At 35.8% G+C, this 21,888-nt stretch overlaps 1 protein-coding gene across 1 annotated transcript in view; it reads right to left on the reverse strand.

Moving 5' to 3' along the window:
- Positions 1-3,712: 3,712 nt before the first annotated feature.
- Fas3 (fasciclin 3) overlaps positions 3,713-21,888 on the reverse strand; it is a 465,878-nt gene continuing 447,702 nt past the window's right edge. The window contains exon 7 of the mRNA XM_073969170.1: positions 3,713-9,606. Coding sequence (XP_073825271.1) covers positions 9,481-9,606 — 126 coding nt within the window. The 3' untranslated portion in view covers positions 3,713-9,480. The remainder of the gene's footprint in view (positions 9,607-21,888) is intronic.

The following is a 21,888-nucleotide window of genomic DNA, read 5'->3' on the forward strand; positions in this document are numbered from 1 at the left end:
TTTTCAGGGGCATGTCCATATTTCTTAGAAAAACAGCCCGAAAGGTTACAAAAATCCCTATAACTCTCGAACTGTTCAACCGATTTGGTCCAACATTTGGTCTTCGTCATATTATATCCAAACTTAGTTTCATGGGGTCCACAACTTCTAGGACGATATCACTTGAATGGGGCAATTTGGTCTAAAATTTGGATCTCCTAATATTTTGTCAAAATTTAATTTAACTTCTAAAATGGCCCATATCGGTCCTCCATAAAGGTACCTCCCCCACAAAGGTTCAACATTTGTGTCTTAGTGCAGTTAACTACTAATCCACATTTTTGTCGGCAAGTTCAAATGTCGCAAAAAGGTCACAAAATTCTGAAGAGACCTTAAATACATTCGATCTGTCCGTAGGTGAAAGTTTCACTTCACATTGGCTGAGGGTATATATCTGTCGGCAAAGCCGACTGACTCTTTTTTACTTGTTTTTTTTGAGTTTAGTTATGTAGAACTGAGCTCTTAAAGTATTGGATTTTTGCACCACTTTTAGCCTGTATGGGCTCAAACATTAACTAGAGTTTTTCTCGAATCAGCAAATGGCATATGGAACACTTAAGCATGACACCGACTAAGTGGTGTCCTTAGACACACCGTTCGGAATCGGCGATAAACAGTAGGTCCCATATCATTGAGCTAATATGAATGAACTCATTGATATGAGAGAAGTCCCCCTTGTCCCGTATGGGATGTTTGTGGAACAAATATTATATAAGTTTATTAAACCTTCTTTGAATGATATGTTCCATGCTACTCAATTTTAAACCTTTAGGGAATTCAATCTTATTGTATAATATGCGTAATAAATAAATGCATTACACTGTGCAGCAGCATTTTTGGGGGGTGGAAAATTTCTTTTGGAAATGAAAGCTCTTGATGAATATACTAAGAACCCAAACGGAAATTTTCGCCATAGGTCAAGTTTCTGAGATATCGCCCGGTGAAGTCTTTGATTTTTTCCCTATAATACTTGGGAAAATAGCTCCATATCTCTGTTAGGCGTTGTTGTAGCTTCGTCTTGAGGTGACATGTCTTCAGTGAAATCGATTGGCGAATCTTTTTGTAGAACATATCATTCTTCTAACTCAATGCCTTTCATGTCCTTTTCGTCCTTTATTTCTTGAACCGTAGTGAAAGTACCACAAGATGAAATTTTTCAGCATCCAAATATTCTACAAAAACGTTGCTCAAAAGATTTTAGGTACGGTTCTCTTTTTTTCATTGTCATTTCAACATCAACAGCATGTGTACTAGGGTTATGCATTTTTGACATTTTTTCTCAAAAATTATTTCCTGTAGTGAGAATGAATGAACGTTTGCCTATTGATGCATACAATAACATTCATTCAACTTTATTATAAAAAAAGGTGCCGCACAAAGCACTTTAATAATTTTTTATTTTTAAAAATTCTATGAAATGAAAAATTTTTTCTCAAAACTTTATTTCCTGTTGCACGAATGGATGGTCTTTTACCTATTATTGACTAAAAAAACTTTTATTCCTGTTTATTTTTATGATATATGAAATAAAGTTATATATAATATAAAATGATGTATATGGTATAATACGATGATAAAATTAGTGAGAAACAAACGGTTATGTCATTTTAAATATGTCGTGTGCCCCCATACCTTGTTTTCAGTTAAATATCTGCTTACAGTGACTTCAAAAAAATTTCAAAAGTTCTGAAAAATAAAAACTTTAAAAGCTTTTTGTGCATAAGCTTTTTTATCGAATCACTTTATAATTAAAATTTTATGCAATCTTAGGTAAAAACTCATCAAAATATCATACAGGGATACGAAGTTGTAAAAAAGTCATAACCCTAATGTGTACTATGTACTATGCAATAGATACTTACTTATAACTTTTTCCAAACTAACAAAAACACTTTTATTCTTTTTTATTTATAATTTAAAATTTAAATTTATTTAATACAAAAATGTTTAAGACGATTGTTTAATCTTAATTTTGTTTTGTTAAAAATTTAGTTTTGTACAAAATATAATTTACAAAACCCTTACAAACTTACACAATATTAATTATTAATAATAATAATTATAATTGTTAATTATTTTATATTTACGTTTAATTAATAATTATTTAGAATAATAATACATATTTTCTTCGTTTATGTAAATAAAATGCATTATATTGAAAGCAATTCTGTTGATGGAAATGAAAAGTTAAAAAAATACACTTAACACAGGGGTTAAATGTTAAACAAATTGAATAAAATTATTAAACAAATTCTTTAAGTTATAAAAAATGCTGTCGCTGGTCTGTTGATTTTTTGTATTTTTATTCATTCTGTTTCACCTTAATATTATTTTATTATTTATATAAATTCAATTGTTTTAATCTAATTAAAAAATACAAATAAAAATATGTTGTATTTATTTTATTGTAGTGTGTGTGGGTGTCTATTTTTAAAAGTTAATTTTCATACGTTTCTCGTTTGTCAAACATTACAATAATAAAATGAAAATAAATATACTTTTGTTGTCTCTTTTCATTATTGTTCACAATAAATAAATGTAATTATTTATTAATACATACATAAATATCTGAATGCTGTTTCAAGAGGTGTAATATTCTGTTCTGTTTTTTTTTACAAACAGTTGCAGACAAAATTTAAGTAGCATATGTCAACATTTACAAAATACCCTTCATTCACGAGTGTGTGGTTTACATTGCTGGTATTTGCTTCCAATTTTGTGTAGCACTGTTCCGCCGTCATTACACATGAAAACAAATTGTATAACATTTGTTTATTTTGTTATTTCATGGCTTTTTTATATAATTTTTTATGTAGTGGACATTTTAAGACGAAAAATAAAAAAAGATTTTTTGTGTTATTGCCATTATTAAATTTATTATGATGAAAAGATAATAGGCATGTTTTTTTTCTTTGTTGATTTATTTTATTATATCTAGCATTTTGTTTTATTTTTTTTTCTTTTTTGTAATCGTGTTGTTGTGCATTTTTTCTTGGTTATTCTTTATTGTTTTGTATAGCTACAGACGAATATGTATGAATGTAAATTATGAATTCCACAAAAGTCTACTAACACAATAATTTGGCGTTGTTGTTGTCCATTTTAAAATTTGTCCCACATATATAAGGATGGAAAGCATACAAAAGGAAATATCAATTAAAAAGTGACAGCGTTGTGAATCACGCACTTTATCTGTCTCCTAACAAAAATCCCATTTCCAAATAATTGTACTAATCCATTATTTTAACATGGCATATCGGAAGAAATAATTAGCTATTAATCGAGCACCAATACTCTATAAGCACAATATTTTTTTTCTATTTTTAGATTTTCGGTGTGAACTTATTTTAATTTTCATCACACTCCATATTCTAACATTTAAGTTAATTGAAAATTTTTGATAGTAGCGGGAATTTTTATTGAGCAGTTACTTTTTTTGAATCAGATTTTCAACAACAACTACCGTATAGAATTTCACTAATATTTGCCATGTTTATTTTCTTATTATTGTTATATTCTCTGTCGTATTTGCTTTGATCATTCAGGTTTAGATTAAATATTCTTTTACATAGTGATGTCATTAAGTTTTACCCCTTCATCTGAGCAGTTACTTTATTTGAATCAATTTTACAACAACAATTACTGTATAGAATTTCACTCAATATTTTCCATGTTTATTTTCTTATTATTGTTATATTATCTCTCATATATGTTTTGATCATTCAGTTTTAGATTAATTATTCTTTTACTTAGTGACGTCATTCAGTTTTACCTCTTCATCAGAGCTGTTACTTTGTTTGAATCAATTTTACAACAACAGCTACTGTTTAGAATTACTCTCAATATTTTCCATCTTTATTTTCTTATTATTGTTATATTATTTCGCATATGTATTTTGATCATTCAGTTTAGCTTAATTATTCTTTTACATTGTGATGTCATTCTGTTTTACCCCTTCTACTCTCTCGTATTTATTGCCGACACTTCATGTTGCAATAAATAAGGTGAACCAATAACTACAATACAACAAGCCTATTTCGATAGAAAATCCATCATGCTGTCAACACTTTTGTTTACGTTTACATACGAATTATACACAATACAAATCTGACAGATTGGGTGGAATCAGCAGGCCTTATCGCTTCACCTAATGTATTGCACCATGCCTCTGACCCATTTCTCGATTAAATGTATCCGTCTCTTTGCATATGTGTACATGTGTGCATTTACGAAATGACTGTGGTTGCATTTCGTTTCAACATTGTAGAACATCCTAGATTGAGGATTCTAGAACAGTCTATGCTTCAGCGAGCGTGTAGAAATACGGGAGAATAGCAAGTGGTCGAGTGTAAGTCAGGTCGCGAATTAAAACCGTCAATCGGTAAAGAAATGAATGGTAACCTGAGTAAAGTAAAGCGTTGTGTCCAGTAGAGTTAAGCTGTGTGCTTAGTAAAGTTTTGTGTGAAGAAAGAATTAACGTTAATAAAGCATTGCAGATGTGATGTAAAGACCCTAGTTTTATTTGATACAAATCGTAAGGAGTAAAAAATAATATGTTTAGAAAAAATGCAGCAAACAAATAATATGTTTGCTGCATTTTCCCCGTGTATGAGCGGACATATCACCTTCCCATTTGTAGTTTGACGCAGCGCCACAAGTTTTGGCGTTGGCAATAAAAATTCCTATTATTTTTAATTTCATATTGAAGAACCCACCACGTTTTTTGTTTTTGCCAACGCGTGACGCAAAGCTTAAGTCAAACGTATATTCTGCTCAGCTTTGTTGTTGTTATTTCTCGTCAACGTGGATATGCACACTCTGTGCTACTGTTACTTTAAAATTAGTTAAATAAGTAGTTATAATCTTTTATTTTTCAACAGCTGGTGACGCAGAGTTAGATATTTTACACTACTTTGTAATGTGTTATTCGGTACATATGAATCTAATCAATATCTCCAATTTCATTTATAGCTTACGAGTATCAATCAACGGGCAAGGTACGTAATATCTTATGTTGCTCATTTCACTGGGTTGGTTGTGACATAAATTTTAGAAATTACTCCATATTCACTATCAACTTGAATAATCTTCGGATAGGCAGCATTCTGTAACAAAATTAGATATCAAGTCGTATCAGTAAGTAACCACGGAAACTCTACTAAACAAATTCACTGAGTTAGCAAACTCTAAACTGGTGGTATGGAGCTGAGAACAACCGCGGAGGTTGACAGCGCAGTGAACCAAATAAGAAAGGTTCTTGCGGTTAGCTATGGGGCCTCCTGTCCATTAACACGCTCAAATATGAGATGTCAGCCTGTTTGGATCTAGGTAATCTTGAGCAGAAGGGTATACAACAACGTCAACACAACGAAGTTGTCGATAGATTGGGTGAACTACAATGTGTCTTTCAATAAGTACAACAGCGAAATGGAAAAGGCTAAATAGGGCGTCGATAGAGAGAGAGTTAAAGACTCAGTCAGACTCCGTAGGAGGAAGGATCGGTTGTATCAAACTTGAAGATCGTACATGGAGAAACTCTAGATCTCCTACCTAAAGTTTGCTTCCAATCACTCGCAACTCTGCCACCAGGGAAATGAGTGTTATCGATGCGATCATAAGTCGTACGAAAATTGCATGGAAATAAACACGTTCGAAGCCTTTTATTATACTGTGGATTCTAGTAATAAACGATATACTTAAGGAATTTCATAAACTACGAGTTAAAACCATTATCTATGCTGACTAAGTGGTACGGAACTTATACAAGAAGCTTTAGTCAAGCTTTCGAAATTGGCAAGAGAAAAATCAAACCATCCACAATATGAATGCTGGATGGAGTGATTCTAGAGCTCTCGTTAGAAGCCAGGAAAAGAAATGTTGAGGAACGGGCCAAGGCTGCTCTAACAGAATTTTATTCCTGCAAAAATTCAATAGGTAAGTGTTGTGGATTGAGGCCACAGGGCAGACATTGACTTCGTTACATCAATGAAGAGGATTTGTTAACGTTTTCGATGATGCAATAATGTCGTTTAATTAATATCATTAAATGGGTTCATCCGTGCAATGAAAACATTTTATTGAAGTAGTGGCAGTTCTAGATCTGTTTCCTATATTCAAAATTAACTGTTGTCGCAAACATCAATGAGTACAACCCGATTTTTATATCCGAGTTCGAACGGCTTGTCCTAAGCCACCACTTGAAGAGAAGCATAACATGGCCGAAATATTCGGGAAAACTCACCTTCATTACGCTGAGGGGTTTTTTGTCGTAGTTGGAAATGTGATGTTCTCTGGTCTGGATACCCGGACACTGCATGCAAGTCGAGTAAGCATATCATTGCAATCAGTTCATGAAATTTTGTAATATGCTGTCCTTCTTAGAAAAGAATTGTAATGAAACGCATGATTAATCAGTATTTTTTGGTATAAATATTGAATAATTTTTTTAATTGTGTTTATGAAATAATTTCATTACATTGCAATAATGACTCTTTTACATAGTAATAGTGAACTTGTTTCTTATTATTAATGAAAAATCCGTTCATAAATAATAAACGTCAAACGTCAATCACCATTTCGGCAGCTAAAACCATCAAAATAACGAAAATCAGGTTGTAAGTTCTATGGATGCTATATAAAAACGTGGATCTCTACCGACCATTCTCAGCGGGAAAATTTTTCCCCCAACGAAAACTTAATACCAAATCAGCCATTTCGGTTAGATAATGTGGCAAAAACCTTAAAAATCCCGAAAATCGGGAGTTACCTCTATGGGGTTACATCAAAACGTAGAACTATACCTACAATTCTTGACCATAATTTTACCCATATCTGTAAGATAATGCGGCTAAAGCCTTGAAAATACCGCAAATCGGAGGGTAGCTAATACATACAATATCAAAACCAGAACCTTTATTTGCAGAAATGCTGTACATACCTAACGAATAGAAGATGCCGAATTTTACATATTTCTGTAGGATAATGAGGCTGAAACCTTCAAAATACCGGAAATCGGCTACCGTTCTGTGAGTACTATATCAAAATGTGGACCTATACTGTCAAATTTTCGGGGTGGTGGGGGAAATTTTTTCCCACAAAAAAAAATATATAGCAAATTTCAGTCATTTCGATGAGAAAATATGGCTAAGGCCTTCCAAATACTGAAAATCGGCTACCGTTCTGTGAGTACTATATCAAAATGTGGACCTATACTGTCAAATTTCCGGGGTGGTGGGGTGAAATTTTTTCCCACAAAAAAAAATATATAGCAAATTTCAGTCATTTCGATGAGAAAATATGGCTAAGGCCTTCCAAATACCGAAAATCGGGAGTATCCGTTATATATGGGCTATAGCAAAATGTGAATCTATGCTGATAAACTTCCGGGGGAAAGTTTGTTTAGCCACAAAGATGACTAAATACACCTATTTCGTTGAGAAAATGTGATTATAACCTTCAAAATACCGAAAGTCGGAAGGTACAGTTCTATGGAGGCTATATCTAAACGTGGACCTATACTGACAAATTTCTGGAAAATTTTTTGGTCACAAAGAGGACTAATTTGAGGTGGAAAATGTTATACCCCCAACGAGGATAGGATATTGAGGCCGCAACATTCAAAATACCGAAAATTGGGAGGTTCTATGGGGGCTATATGAAGGCCTATACCGACAAATTTCAGGTGGAAAGACTAACGAAGACTAAATACCAAAGTTCAGTTATTTCGGTGTAATAATGAGGCTAAAACCTCCAAAATACCGAAAATCGGAAAGTACCGTTCTATGCGGGTTATATCGAAACTTTGACCGATATATCCCATTTTCAATACCAAACATCCTAGGAGTAATAGAAACTTCCATACCAATATTTAAAGATTTATCTGAAAAATTGCGAGCTGTATCTTGATTTCAACAGATGGACGGACGGACAGACATGCTTAAATCGACGAATATATATACTTTATAGGGTCTACGATGAATAATTCGATGTGTTACAAACGGAATGAAAAATTTAGTTATACCCTCCATATTATGGTGGAGGGTATAAAAATGTAAGGTATTCTGATGGCAGAAACAAATTGAAAATAGATTTTGAATTAATTTGACAAACTGAAAAATCAATTTTGTAGTACATGGATAAATCGAAAATATAAAAATGAAAATTTGTCTATTACGTATCCATATCAGGACTATGCAAGTCTACTATCCATTAATTGATTTGTCGACATTTTGTATTCAAATTTAAAGGCAATGAATAACGTTAACATATGCGCAATGCTTCAGAAGTAGTGGTCCAAGTATGAGCGATCAGAAATTTCAATAATTTTTATAAAACAATTTCGTAAAAATAATTAAGAAAATCACTACATTAATGAACGGGTTTTGTAAAGCTAATGAACAATTTCTATAGCGTTAATGAAACAATTTAATGATTCAATGAAAGATAATGAAATTTTGATGTAATACACAATTAGTAAATAATCACCATTGAATTGGGCGAGACATTTGTTGACCAAAAAATTTATCAAAAATATATAATATTGATCATCGAAAAACGATGTTGTAACTGAGTGGAGAAAACCTAAATAAGGATAAACTGCTATTTTATTTAAACGATTATAAGTCAAAAATATGAATTTTCCTGTTTAATTACATTAACACCATTGGAAGAAGTTCAAATAATTTTGCTTGCAGACGAATTTGAATTCTTTTCTCGACTAAATTGTTTCCCGTCTTTTTCACAAAACTGTTGTAAAAGACAGAAGTTGTTGTTATAGAAAGAAAAATGTCAAGGGATATATTACAATATTTGGGTCATCCAAGAATAGTTCAAACAATTTTAGAATATAAATAAGAAACTATTGAAATATTGTGATACGTTCTATACTTAATATATGTTTGTGGTATTTTGTAGAACAAATTAGAAATTTAGTTATTAAATTTAAAATAAAATCAGAAAGTTGCCATTTACAACTTATTTAATACGACTTTATTCCATTATGCCTTTCACTTTTCATTCCTTCTTAAATTAAATTCACTTTCGATCATTACGGTTATGTAGAGTTTCATGGAATTCACATACATTTCGCATTTCATAGATATTTGATAAAAATAACAATTAATTGCAAAGTTTAGAATTTTCCCTTCTCGTTTTCTTTTCTTCCATTTTCGAAATCTAAATAAAATAAATAAAAAACAACATTTAGATATAAATAATGAATACGATTCGATTTAGTGTACACTTAGTTTTTAGAAAACCTTTTTTTTTGTTTTTTTGCGTTTTGTTGTTTTTGTATCTCTTAATTAACACTTAATTTTTTGTTTGTATTTTTCTTTTGTTTTGTTTTATTTGTTTATATTTAATGAATTTGAATGCCACTTTGTGTTTGTATGTGTATGGGTGTGAATTTTCTTTTTTGCTGCGCTTTTTTCATGTGTGTTTTTATTTTTTATCATCCTTTTTCACATAGACTATTTCCGCATATTCTGTTGAATTTTTTGGTGGCAGTGGTTCATTGTTTTCAGCGGGTTTTAGTACAAGTTCTGCATAGACGAGTTGTTTGTCTTCCTGTGAAAAAATATACAGAAGCAAATAAAAATATTTTAGTGTTTATTGCTAACATATAAAAAATTGTATATAAATGTAATGGATATATATTTATTTCATAATTCCAAATTTGTAATATACTAATTCCATTATTCCGATTTTTGGAAAATTTGGTCCCTTATTGAAAACACCTATATTATTTTTTTCTTCCCTAATCGCAATGTTCATATTTATCTTCATTTACAAAAAGGAAACATATGTAAGTATTTAAGCTTAAACCAATCTTGTTTCTGAAAAGAGAATAACGTTGTTCATTTCCTTAAAAAGGGTCATAGCTAAAAGACGATTTTGTAGAAATGTATTTTAGAATTTTGTTTAAAATTACAAAATGTAGCGCCTAAATGAAAATAGCTGCATAAGTCACCTAATTAGGAGACGTTGCAAACATCAAAGAACGCTCCTGATCAGCTTTATCATAAAAAGTGTAGGAACTATCCTTGTTCTTCTTTTACCTCAAGTTAACACCAGCTTAAGGTATTGATGTGAGGTGCAAAACGCCCATTCACTAAACGATAAAAACTTGATTGGCGCCAAATATACCGTACTATTAAAAACAAAGAAAATGTAAATGGTTATTAAGAACTAGATTTGTCCAAAGATCAACAAAATTACATTAAATGCTATTAAGAACGTTAATGAAATAGTATTTACGTAAATACAAGAGGAACCGTTAAACCCAATAAGAAGAAAAAGGGCTTCCCACCTTCAAATGCCCAGGACAAATCTCATCAGGACCAACGTAGAGGAGACTGCCAAGAGTATCCTTCAACTGAGACTGTTGAGGCGAGTTCGGACATGAAGACGGTGAGCGCGACGTCGGAATCTTCTGAAATGGCCGGGGACTCAACTCCTATTGTACCACTTAGACCCACACACAAACTCTGCAGCTCTCGGGGAGGTAGTAAGCAGCATAGCAACTTCATGGGGAGGTGCCCCACTAAAGATGGTGAGGAAAGACGAAATTCCTCATATGACCAAAGCGTCGGTGTACGGCTGCAAGCTCGAGACGGAGCGCATACTCAAAGTCCTTTGTGTCCAAAATGAGACCTTGGAAGTGAAGAGGTGGGAGGTCTTCCACAGGGAGAAGAAAGAAGACGGCACTCTCCATGTTGTGGTGATCGACGAACTCTCACTTGCCGGGCTCGCCAAGTCTAAGGAAAAGGCGTATTTCGTCTCGAACTCAGCTTACTTCAGGATTGGAAAGGCAAGAGTGGGCGACGAAGAGAATGCTAAAACAACCACTCAGGAGGTCAAACCACCAAAAGACACTAAGGAGGGAGGAGCAGAAGAAGAAATCAGCTGGGAAGCCAACCTACCGGAGGATCAATGATTGAGGTCATCCAGGCCAACCTCCATCGGAGAGAGACGGCAACACTAGCCCTGATGGAAAAAATAACTAAAGGTAATATACATAATGGTTTAGTCCAAGAACCTTGGACCATAAAAAACAAATACGGGATCCCGCCCGAGGACCTGCATTATATGCCACAAAAACTTATGATCTCTTTTTTCTCCTGAGTTGTCATCGTCGGACGTCACAGTATTGAAGCAGGAGAATGGAAATATATATCTAGCGTCACTATGCTTGGCGTTCGACTCCCCGACATTACCAACTTCGTCGGAATTGCAGCAACTGGCGAGAAGGATCGCGCAAACAGGTAACGAAGTACTAGTAGGAAGCGATGCTAACTCACACCACTTCGCGTGGGGTAGTACTAACACTAACAAAAGGGGTCAAGCCCTTGTAGACTACTTAAATACTAACGACCTGATTACACCTAACACAGGAAATACACCAACCTTTGTTAATAGAGTTAGGGAGGAAGTAGTAGATATAGCGATATGTTCAGAAAATCTAATAAACGAGGTACATGAGTGGAGGGTTTGGAGGAATACTCCTTCTCAGACCATAGGTATATTAGATATAAAATAGCGAGGCCACCGCCAAACCCGATAACCTTCCGAAACAAATCCAAAACAAATTGGACTGAGGTAGGAAAACGCGTAAAAGAAAGACTAGGGCAAGCAGATGAGGAATGCCTAAGTAAGGAGAACATAGATAGAAATGTCCACAAGTTAACCGAGGTACTAGTAAAGTCTTTCGAAGAAAGTTGTCCCCTTCGAGAGAGGAAATCCGCCTACGAAAAATCCTGGATGAAAGGGGTAATTCAGAACAAGGGCAAGGAGGTCCGTAGACTTTATAATAGGGCAAAACGTAAAATAGCAGCTCATCAGAAGATGCACCTAAAATCGACAGCTCGATGGTCAAACAAGCCATCACGAGCTTTTCACAATACAAAGCAGATGGACCAGACCAGATCTTCCTGGCCCTACTAAAGAGGGAAGTAGACCTGTTTGCGTGCAAACTGGTCGGGATCTTCAACGCTTCTTTAAAATTTTGTATCACACATAGCGTTAACATAGCACATAGCGTTGATGGCCTATGGACAAGATCCGACGCCAAAATCAAACAATCTTATCCATAAAATACGATTTCTATGCCAACTGAAGCACCTGGAGGGTGTGGAATTTGATATATGTAAAGATGAAACAGTTCCGGAGATATAATCTCGTCTTGGAAAACTACCTGTTTCATTCACTCTTAGACCTCTTATATCTCAATTCCACAAACGACTGGCGTCCACACATATGTATACTTGATTATCCAACATTTTAAACATGGCTTTGGGGAAGTTTTTTCTATGTCCTCGAATAGCTTGGTATCGAAGGACTTCGATAGGTCAAGAGCCACCATTACTGTTCGGTCGCACGGTCAGTTCTGGTTCAGTCCTCGACTGATATGTGTAGATATGGCGTATAATGCTGATGTTGTACTGTGCATTTTCCGGAATCCATGCGGATGTTGGGCAACTGGGAAACAGATTCTCATCATGGTAGTAGTTCCTCTAGTATATTCGCTAGTGCCGCCAGGATGGAAATCGGCCTGTAGCACTCTCTGTTGACATCCTTACCTAACATCAGTAGCTGGTGGCTACCGGCACTTGCATTTGGAAACAGTTGTTAAATACTCAACTCCTGATTCATAATTTTGTTGTCGCCATGGCGAGCGGGTTTTTTGCAACGAAAAAAATGTGCGTTAGTTTTCGTTCTTTTCGTGGAATTTTAAGATGAAGTTCTTGCCCTTAAATGTTTTGAAGGCTTATATTTGGGTCGCTTTTCAACTTTTATCCCATATATTCCATAGGGTGCCGATTACAACGGTACCTTTTTGCTGGAAGTCCTTACTTCCTGAGATAATAGGGCCTGGAAAGCAAAACTTCGATTTTAAAAGATAAAGATTTTTTAAGGAAATACATTTTGTACATAAAACAACAGAAAAATCTGGTGCTGGGTCTTAGCCATAGGTCGAACTTATAAATTTGCGACTAAAGTGAACCAACTTCGAAATCTGTATATGGAGAATTACTTGTTATACCCTACACCACTATGTGGGGAGGGTATGATAAGTTGGTTTTGGCCAAAAAGTTTGTAACGCATCAAAATAATGGTCGTAGACCCATACTTATGTATACCAAAATGAATGTCTCGACGAGCTGTGTCGATCTGGCTATGTGTGTCCGTCCGTCTTTCCCTCTAAACCTTGTAATCCCGCTACAGGTCGTAATTTTGATCGAATTGTCACAAAATTTTGGGTGTTTATGGGGGTCCTGGAGGGGAAGAAGCCTAGTGATTTTGGTGATGGTCGGATAATATTCAGAGGTCGGAATTGGCAAAAAATTATTTGGAGAATTAGTCAATGTTTTTTTCCAAAGCGAATATCTCAGCTTCTATAAATTGTATACCAAAAACAAACCATAACAATGAAAGTAGAACATATCACCTTTCTAACGATGTAGGTTGTCGTAAGTGGTTAAACAACGAAGGTATCGCAATATTCGGAAATAAAACCCAACTTTTCAGTTTTGAGATTTTAATTATAATGACGAATATTACAGCTTTGGTTGGGGCTTTCCAAAAGCAAAGCCTCACTATGAAAATAGAAAATGCCACATTTACAATGATGCAAAGTAGGTTGGCATAGGTGTTCAAGGTATGGAGATATCTCAATAGTCGGGAATACATCCCATTTTTCCATTTTTTTTTTAAACACGCTACAGGTCGCAATTTTGATCGGATCGTCACAAAATTTTGGGGGTTATTGGGGGCCCTACAGAGGAAGAAGCCTAGAAAATGTTAACGTTTTATTTCAAAGCGAATATCTCCGTTACTATAATGGGTATATCAAAAGCAAAACCTGCTAATGAAAGTAGAAAATATCACCTTTGCAACGATGTAACGTAGGTTGTCGTAGTTATTCAAACAACAATGATATCGCAATAGCCGCTAATAGAAAAAAAAGCTTTGGTTAAGGACCTTCCACTGCCAAAAAATAAGTACTTACTCCCTATGACATGCCCGTGTTAAAATAATGAGTAAGTAGGCCAATTTGTAATGAGTATTTTTGCTGGGAAGCTATCCCAATTTTTATATTTTGAAGTATTTGTTTTACTGACAAATACCTCAGTATCTCTTTTTTTCTCAGCTACAAAGCTTTCAATCAGTACCAAGTACTTTGTCGACAGAAGTCAAATATAAAATTATTAATTATTTTGACTCAGTTAGCCCTAAGTCGTTTGGTATAAAAGCTCTCTAAAAATGTATACCAGTGACCAGCTTATGACCACTTGTTTTGATCACTTGTTTTTGGAATGAAAAGCTATAGATGATGTTTCCGTACACACATACATTTGTTCCAAAACATCCCCGAAGAGATATGGGACCTACTTTTTATCGTCGAGTCCGAACGGCGTGTACGACACCACTTGTAGAGAAGTTTTTCATGGTTGAAATACTAAGGAAATGTAAGCCAGCTTTACACTGAGGGGATTTGCCACCGACGAAAATTTACCACTGCACCACTGTGGCTCCCATAGATAATAGAGGGTGATCCATGTTTATTATCATTTGAAAGATCTTTCGATCACATTTATTTTTTGCAGATTATGTCTAACAAATATTGGCCGAGTCTACGTCTCAGACGGTCCATCCGTTGAGTACAGTTTTCAATGACTCCTTCAAGCTTTTCGACTGGTAACTGGCGAATGACACGTCTGATGTTTTCCCCCAAGACCAGATTCAAAGCGACTTTATCCGCATACAATTTTGACTTTACATATTCATACAGGAAAAAGTCTGACGGAGTGATATGAGACTATCTTGGTGGCCAAATGACCAAAATATGCTCACCGAAGTATTCTTTCAATAAATCCCTTGATTGATGCGATGTGTGGGAAGTGGCGCCGTTTTGTTGAAACCAAATGTCGCCGAGATTACGAGCTTCAATTTCAGACATCAAATAGTCGGTTACCACAGCGCAATAACGGTCGCCATTGACGATGAAGTCGTAACCGGTATTATTTTGAAGAAATAGGGTCCGAAGATTCCACCGACCACAAACTGTTATTATTTCTGGATGTAGTGGCAGCTCTTTAATCTCTTTATGTTGCTCTTCTTCCCAAATGTGACAATTTTACTTCTTTACATATCTATAAATTCAGAAATGTGCCTCACTTCTGAACAAAATTAGGCTCGAGACGCGAATTTTCATAACACTGAGCAACACCGAAAATGCAAACAACTTCTAGTGGGCAATTTCTGAAAGTTCATATTGAGACTACAAAACTCCTAGTTGGATTTTGTCTTTATACCCTACACCACACTGTGGTAAGGGGTATTATGTCTTTGTGCATTTGTATGTAACATACAAAAAGAAACGAAATAGACCAATAGTTCCTTTTGGGGATATACATATAATCACTTTCTGAGTCGATTTATGCATGTCCGTCCGTCTGTCCATGTATTTTTGTTCGCAACGTACACGTATTTTTTGTCCGATTCAGCTGAAAATTGGGGACTATTAGTTTTTTAGCCATAGGAAGGACGCTATTGCTTTTGGTGAAAATCGGTTCAGATTTGGATATAGCTCCCATATATATTTTCGCCCGATTTCACGTATTTGCTGCACCAAACACGCTATATATGTCCGATTTCGATTAAATTTGGAATGTGTGACTGAATTCGGTCTAGAAACAAATGTGCAAAATTATATCGAAATCTGTTCAGATTTGGATATAGCTCCCATATATATTTTCGGCCGATTTCACGTTTTTTCTGTACCAAACACGCTATATATGTCCGATTCCGATTAAATTTGGCATGTGTGACTGAATTCGGTCTAGAAACAAATGTGCCAAATTATATCGAAATCGGTTCTGATTTAGATATAGCTCTCATATATATTTTCGCCCGATTTCACGTATTTGCTGCACCAAACACGCTATATACGTCCGATTTTGATGAAATTTGGAATGTTTAACTGAATTCGGTCTAAAAATAAGTGTACAAAATTATATCGAAATCGGTTCAGATTTGTATATAGCTCCCATATATATTTCCGGCCGATTTCACTTATTTTCTTTACCAAACACGCTATGTATGTCCGATTTCAATGATATTTGGAATGTGTGACTGAATTCAGTCTGGAAATAAATGTGCGAAATTATATCGAAATCGGTTAAGATTTGGATATAGCTTCCATATATATTCTTTGAAGCTGCTCCTTGATTCCATTTAAAGTGATACCATTATTGTCTTTTATATTGGGGATGGACCGTAGTTTCTCCCCGCTGAGCTGTCTGATTGCCTTGTAAACAGCCCGTGTGTTCCCTCGTCTCGCAGCGTCTTCAGCCTCGGCTGCGATGTCATTCACCCATTGCCGTCTGTCTCTTCGGACTAAATTTTTCACCATTTTTTCCGCATTGTTATAATTAGTTTTAGCAGAGTTGAATTCTGCGGGCGTCTGAGCCGAATGTAAAATATTATTTAATCTCCTCCTTTCTTCAATTGCCGCCCACGAGGCGTCACTAATCCACGGTTTAATATGGTGTTGACTGCAACCTAGGATATTTTTTGCACTTTTTCGACAAGATTCCACGATATTTTCCCAATTATTTGGTGAGTTTTGATTTAGCTGTCTGTATATGTCCTCAGAAAATGTGTTAGCTGTTTCAGGATCTTGGAGGCGGTGTATATTGTATCTTTCTTCAGTAGCTTTCTTATGATACGAAGCTTTTGGTCGAAGCTTTAAGTCACCGATCAGGAGCTTGTGGTCTGTGTAAATGTCAGCTCCCCGGAAGGTTCTCACATCCATTAGGCAGCCTAGAAAACGCCTGCTAATCATAAAGTGGTCTATTTGGTTACGGGTAACATTGTCAGGCGATTGCCATGTGTATTTGTGTATGTCGCGATGTGGGAATTTTGTGCCTCCGATGAAAAGTTGCTGAGTAGCACATAAATCAATAAGTCGTTCGCCATTGTTGTTGCGGACAGATCCAAGTCCTTGGTTGCCCATGACGAATCTCAAGTTGGTGTTATCATTACCAACTTTGGCGTTCATGTCACCTAAAACAATTCTGAATTTAATTGCTCGTAAAATATCTGCTTTGCTTCTTCGTCTTCGTTTTCAGTGGGGGCATAACATTGAAAGATGACGATGTTACGGTATTTCGTTTTAAATCTTGCTACAATCAGCCTGTCAGATATATATTTATGTTCTAGCAAAGACTTTTTGATAGTTGGTGACATAAGAATTCCAACCCCCAGTGTATGACTTTCATCGTTGCCACAAAAAAGAAATTTGTATCCCGTATCTGTGACAAATTCTCCATGACCTTTCCATCTCACTTCAGCCAGACCTAAAATGTCCAGACGGTGAGTTTCCATTACCCGGCATACTTGTGGTAGTCGAGAAGTTTCTGCCAGAGTCCTTACATTCCATGTTCCGATTCTTGTCCTTATTCGATAGCGTATTGGTTGTGCCGTATGATTCGTTTCTCTTGTTATTTGTGTAGTTGTTTCGTTAATCATTTGCTTTAAGATTTGTGGCTGATTAGGCCACAGAATCCGATCCTAGTGATGGTAGTGCCAACAGCATCTAGGCATGCATATAGAATGTCAATTGAGTTTCAGCTGCGAGCCTACTTATTGTCGATATATTTATCAAATTGCCGTTGAATAATATGCTAGAAACAATGATATGTTCCGAAGAGTTGTGTTACATTCCAGCGAATACTTTTCCCAAAGATAACATTAAGAAAAAATGTAACCGTTTTGGAGATACCCTGCGAAATATATACAAAATACGGTATTTTAGGATATATTATACAATTTGAGCAATAAGTGAGATTATTCGTATCCATTATTTTTCCAAATATTTTCTTCTTGTTCTTATTAACAAGTTTGCTGCGGATGTCATGGAAAGATTCGTATTGGCTTCAATGATATAGCCCCGATTTGCTTTAAAAAGTCAATATTTAGCATGTTTAGATAGGGCCATAAAATCAGAACCCGATCTAACAAAACAAAACCAAAATATGGTTATTGGGTCTGCATTAGAAGTTGTTTGCACCAAATTATCTTGAAAATGTTGCACAGTGTAATAAAGTTGAACGATTTGTAAACGTTAAGGAGGCGTAAGCTTTTCCATGATAAAATGTCAAACAGTACTAAACAAAAATAACATTAACACGTGACACGACTCACGTGTGATCCGTCAAAAATAGGCTGTTGAAAAAGTACCTCTTGTTGGATCACCCGTTATTTATATTTTTGCTAAAATAGGCTAAGCGGTATTTTCTATCGGAAAACCAAAATACCCATATTTTGTGGCATGTTTGTCATCTTCACTCTCCTATTTTAGTTTATCTATAAAACACCCCAATAGGGGATGTCTGTTTGAATAGCGTCATCTACTAGGGATACTCAAGTCGATTTTCGAGTAAATGATTCCTCGGTTTTTTGATTTGAAGAATCTAAAAATCGAAGTCGACTTTTGACTTCATAGAAAATCAAAAGATCGATTTTCTATTATGGTTCTTAGATTTTTGCAGCGGAAATCAAAAAAATCAATTCCGTTTTGACTTTTTGATGTACTACGAAAATGAAATATACAGATTACATTCGTAAGAGCAAGACAACAATAGCTGTGTCTTTCTACGGATAATTTGTAATAATTATTACGAAATGTTACTAAATGCTGCCTTTTTACACAAAATACAGTAAAAGAGAGCAGAGTGAGAGAACAATTTTGACAGTTGTTTGCTGAGAAATTGCTGAAAGTTGCTGAAATAATTTTTCCTAGCAACATTTAGCAAGTTCGGTCAGCATCTTTCAACAAAGAGAACAACTACACTTTTACGTTTGAGTAAATCAGAAATCAGGGTATTGACGGGAGTCATTACCGGCCATTGCAACATCCGAGCTTTTATCGGCAAATGGCAGGATGATGGCGAAGATGAGGAGGAAACGGAGACGATCGAGCATACTTTATGTCGTTGCCCGATGTTAACTCGAAAGCGGTATAGATTAACAGGAATACGCTTTCCTCCAAGCTTAACCTTCTACTCAAACATGGAACCAACAATCATAAACAACATCATCAAAAATCTGAATTGGCTGGGACGGCGCGACCCATAAGCGTAACTACTTCTCTGACAGTTTTTTCCACCATCGCCAAATAAACCACCCTCTCTGTCTTTAATATATCTTCATTCTTTCTTATTAATAATTCATTTATTACTACTTTCCAAACCACACCCCTTTTTTCTTTATTCTTCTCTCTTTTCTCTTCTCTTTTCAGGTAATTCTGAACCTCTTTTTCTTTATGGATGATCACAATGGACCGAAAGGTCTCCGAGTGGCGTAGTCAATATACATATATATTGACTACACATCCCCAAACCTAACCTAACCTAAGTTCGATCAGCTGTGTTTTAATAATCTGCTAACGGTCAGCTGCTCCATGTTTATCTGATTTTTCTGGAAAAGTACTATAAATATTACGAATCAGCTATATTTATGGATTAATTTATTAATATATTAATTATTATTTATTTTGCTTAAAATTGAAGAACTTTTTCATTGCTTTGGAGTTAGTTTTTCTTTCATACATTGGCGCCAATGTTTTTGTTTTGGTAACCAACTGTTACCTTGCTAAAGTTTACTAAATGCTGTCTTTTTATTTTTTTTTTCTATTTTCGTATCAAAGAGTAACATCTCTCCTGCTCTCTTAAAAGAAGTTACTGAATAATTATTACTGAAAAAGTGAAAAGACACAACTAATATTATATTATTTGATGTACTGATGAACAAAGTTAATCTAACGGTACTATGATCTGAAGCGAGATGGACCAACTATGGCGATCACAAACTCTCTACTGGACAAGTATTTTTATACTCTGGACTAACCGGTTCCAATGCACCCCACCACCATGGTGTCGGTCTACTACTCAGCCGTAATGCCCACCAATCTCTAATCAAATGGGATCCCATTGATGAAAGAATTATGACGGCAACGTTCCGCACTAGAGTTAGAAATGCCACTATAATTCAGTGCTATGCACCCACGGAAACTTCACCATTTTGCGAAAAAGATCGTTTTTATAGTAAACTCAATGGCACGCTGAACAACATTCCTCGAGGAAACATTAAGATCTTGCCAAAGTTGGCGCCAATAACGACAACCTTACTAATATCATGGGTAATCAAGGCTTAGGCGAAATGAATGAAAATGGCGAGATGTTCACGGAAATGTGTAGCCCCAACAATATGATAATAGGTGGCACGCTTTTTCCCCACAAAAGGTCCCATAAGATTACATGGGTTTCCCCAGATGGCCGTACCGAAAATCAGATTGACCATATCTGCATAAATAAGATGTGGAGACACAGTCTCTTAGATACGCGGAACAAACGTAGTGCGGACATTGGCTCAGACCACCATCTTCTGATCGGCGAATTCCGCCTAAAAATTGTGCGCACTGACACTCGTAACATCCACACATCGACACGATTAGACATCCAAAAACTCAAAAATCCAAACATCCGACAGCAATATCGTCAACAGCTACAATTAAACATCACAAACATAGCACCGCATGGTAACGTTGATTCGAAGTGGAATGCTATAAAAGATGCCTTTATCGATGCAGGATCAAAAGTACTCGGTCACCAACCAAACCAAAAAAGACTGGATATGTACAACTACCTGGGAGGTTATCGATGAACGCCGCAGAAAAAAGGCGGCTGTCAATTCAGCAAGAACTCGTGCTTCCAAGGAAGCTGCAAACCGTCAATACGAGACTTTAAACAAATCTGTAAAGCGAATGTGTAGACACGATAAGCGGATGTGGATCAGCTCGATTGCGACACAAGCAGAAACTGCAGCTGCAAGTGGGAACACTAAAATGCTTTATAAATGCACAAAACGATTGTCAGGTAGACCAATAAATGGAAATGTCCCAATAAAAGCTAAAGATGGCACAATTCTTACCTCAGAAGTAGAACAGCTCTCACGATGGTATGAGCATTTCACCGAGCTCTTTCAGGTTCCATCTGAGAATAATGACAACCTGGCGGAATTCGTACCTCATTACGCCATCCAGCATATCAACCGCGTCGGGTCCCAATGCCCCAGCATCACAGAAATTGAGTCGGCAATTAGGAGTATGAAAAGTGGGAAGGCGGCCGGTATCGACAATGTCCATGTAGAACTCTTTAAAGCGGATAATGAACTATCTGCTCTGGCTTTGCATGAATTATTTCAGGATATCTGGACGTCAGAAACGTTTCCAAACGTATAGTGGCATAGTGGTAAAAATACCGAAAAAAGGGGCACTAAGCGACTGCAACAATTGGAGAGGAATCATGATCCTGTGCAGCTGTCTAAAAATATTCTGCAAAATCATTCTAAACAGTATTGAGAAGAAAATTGACGATACGCTTAGGCGCCAACAAGCCGGATTCCGCAGTCGCAAATCTTGTGTCGACCATATTGCCACTATACGCATAATAATGGAACAAATAAACGAAATGCAAGACTCGCTCCACCTTGTCTTCATTGACTTCAAAAAAGCGTTCGACTTAATTAAGCACCAGAGTATTTGGGAAGCTATGAGCAGAAAAGGTGTCCCCGACAAGATTTGTAACCTAATCAAAGCACAATACCACCGTTTTGAATGCAGAGTAAGACATGGCGATAAACTCTCCCCCCCTATATCCGTAAAATCCGGGGTGAGACAAGGATGTGTGCTGTCACCGCTGCTATTTCTTATTGTTATTGATGAAATACTTGTCAGGACAATCGACAACAATCCGCGCCGAGGAATAATGTGGCACCAATTAAAGA

The sequence above is a fragment of the Musca autumnalis genome, unplaced genomic scaffold, assembly GCF_047663935.1.
Source record: "Musca autumnalis isolate F117 unplaced genomic scaffold, ASM4766393v1 scaffold_2, whole genome shotgun sequence".
In the NCBI taxonomy this organism is placed as follows: domain Eukaryota; kingdom Metazoa; phylum Arthropoda; class Insecta; order Diptera; family Muscidae; genus Musca; species Musca autumnalis.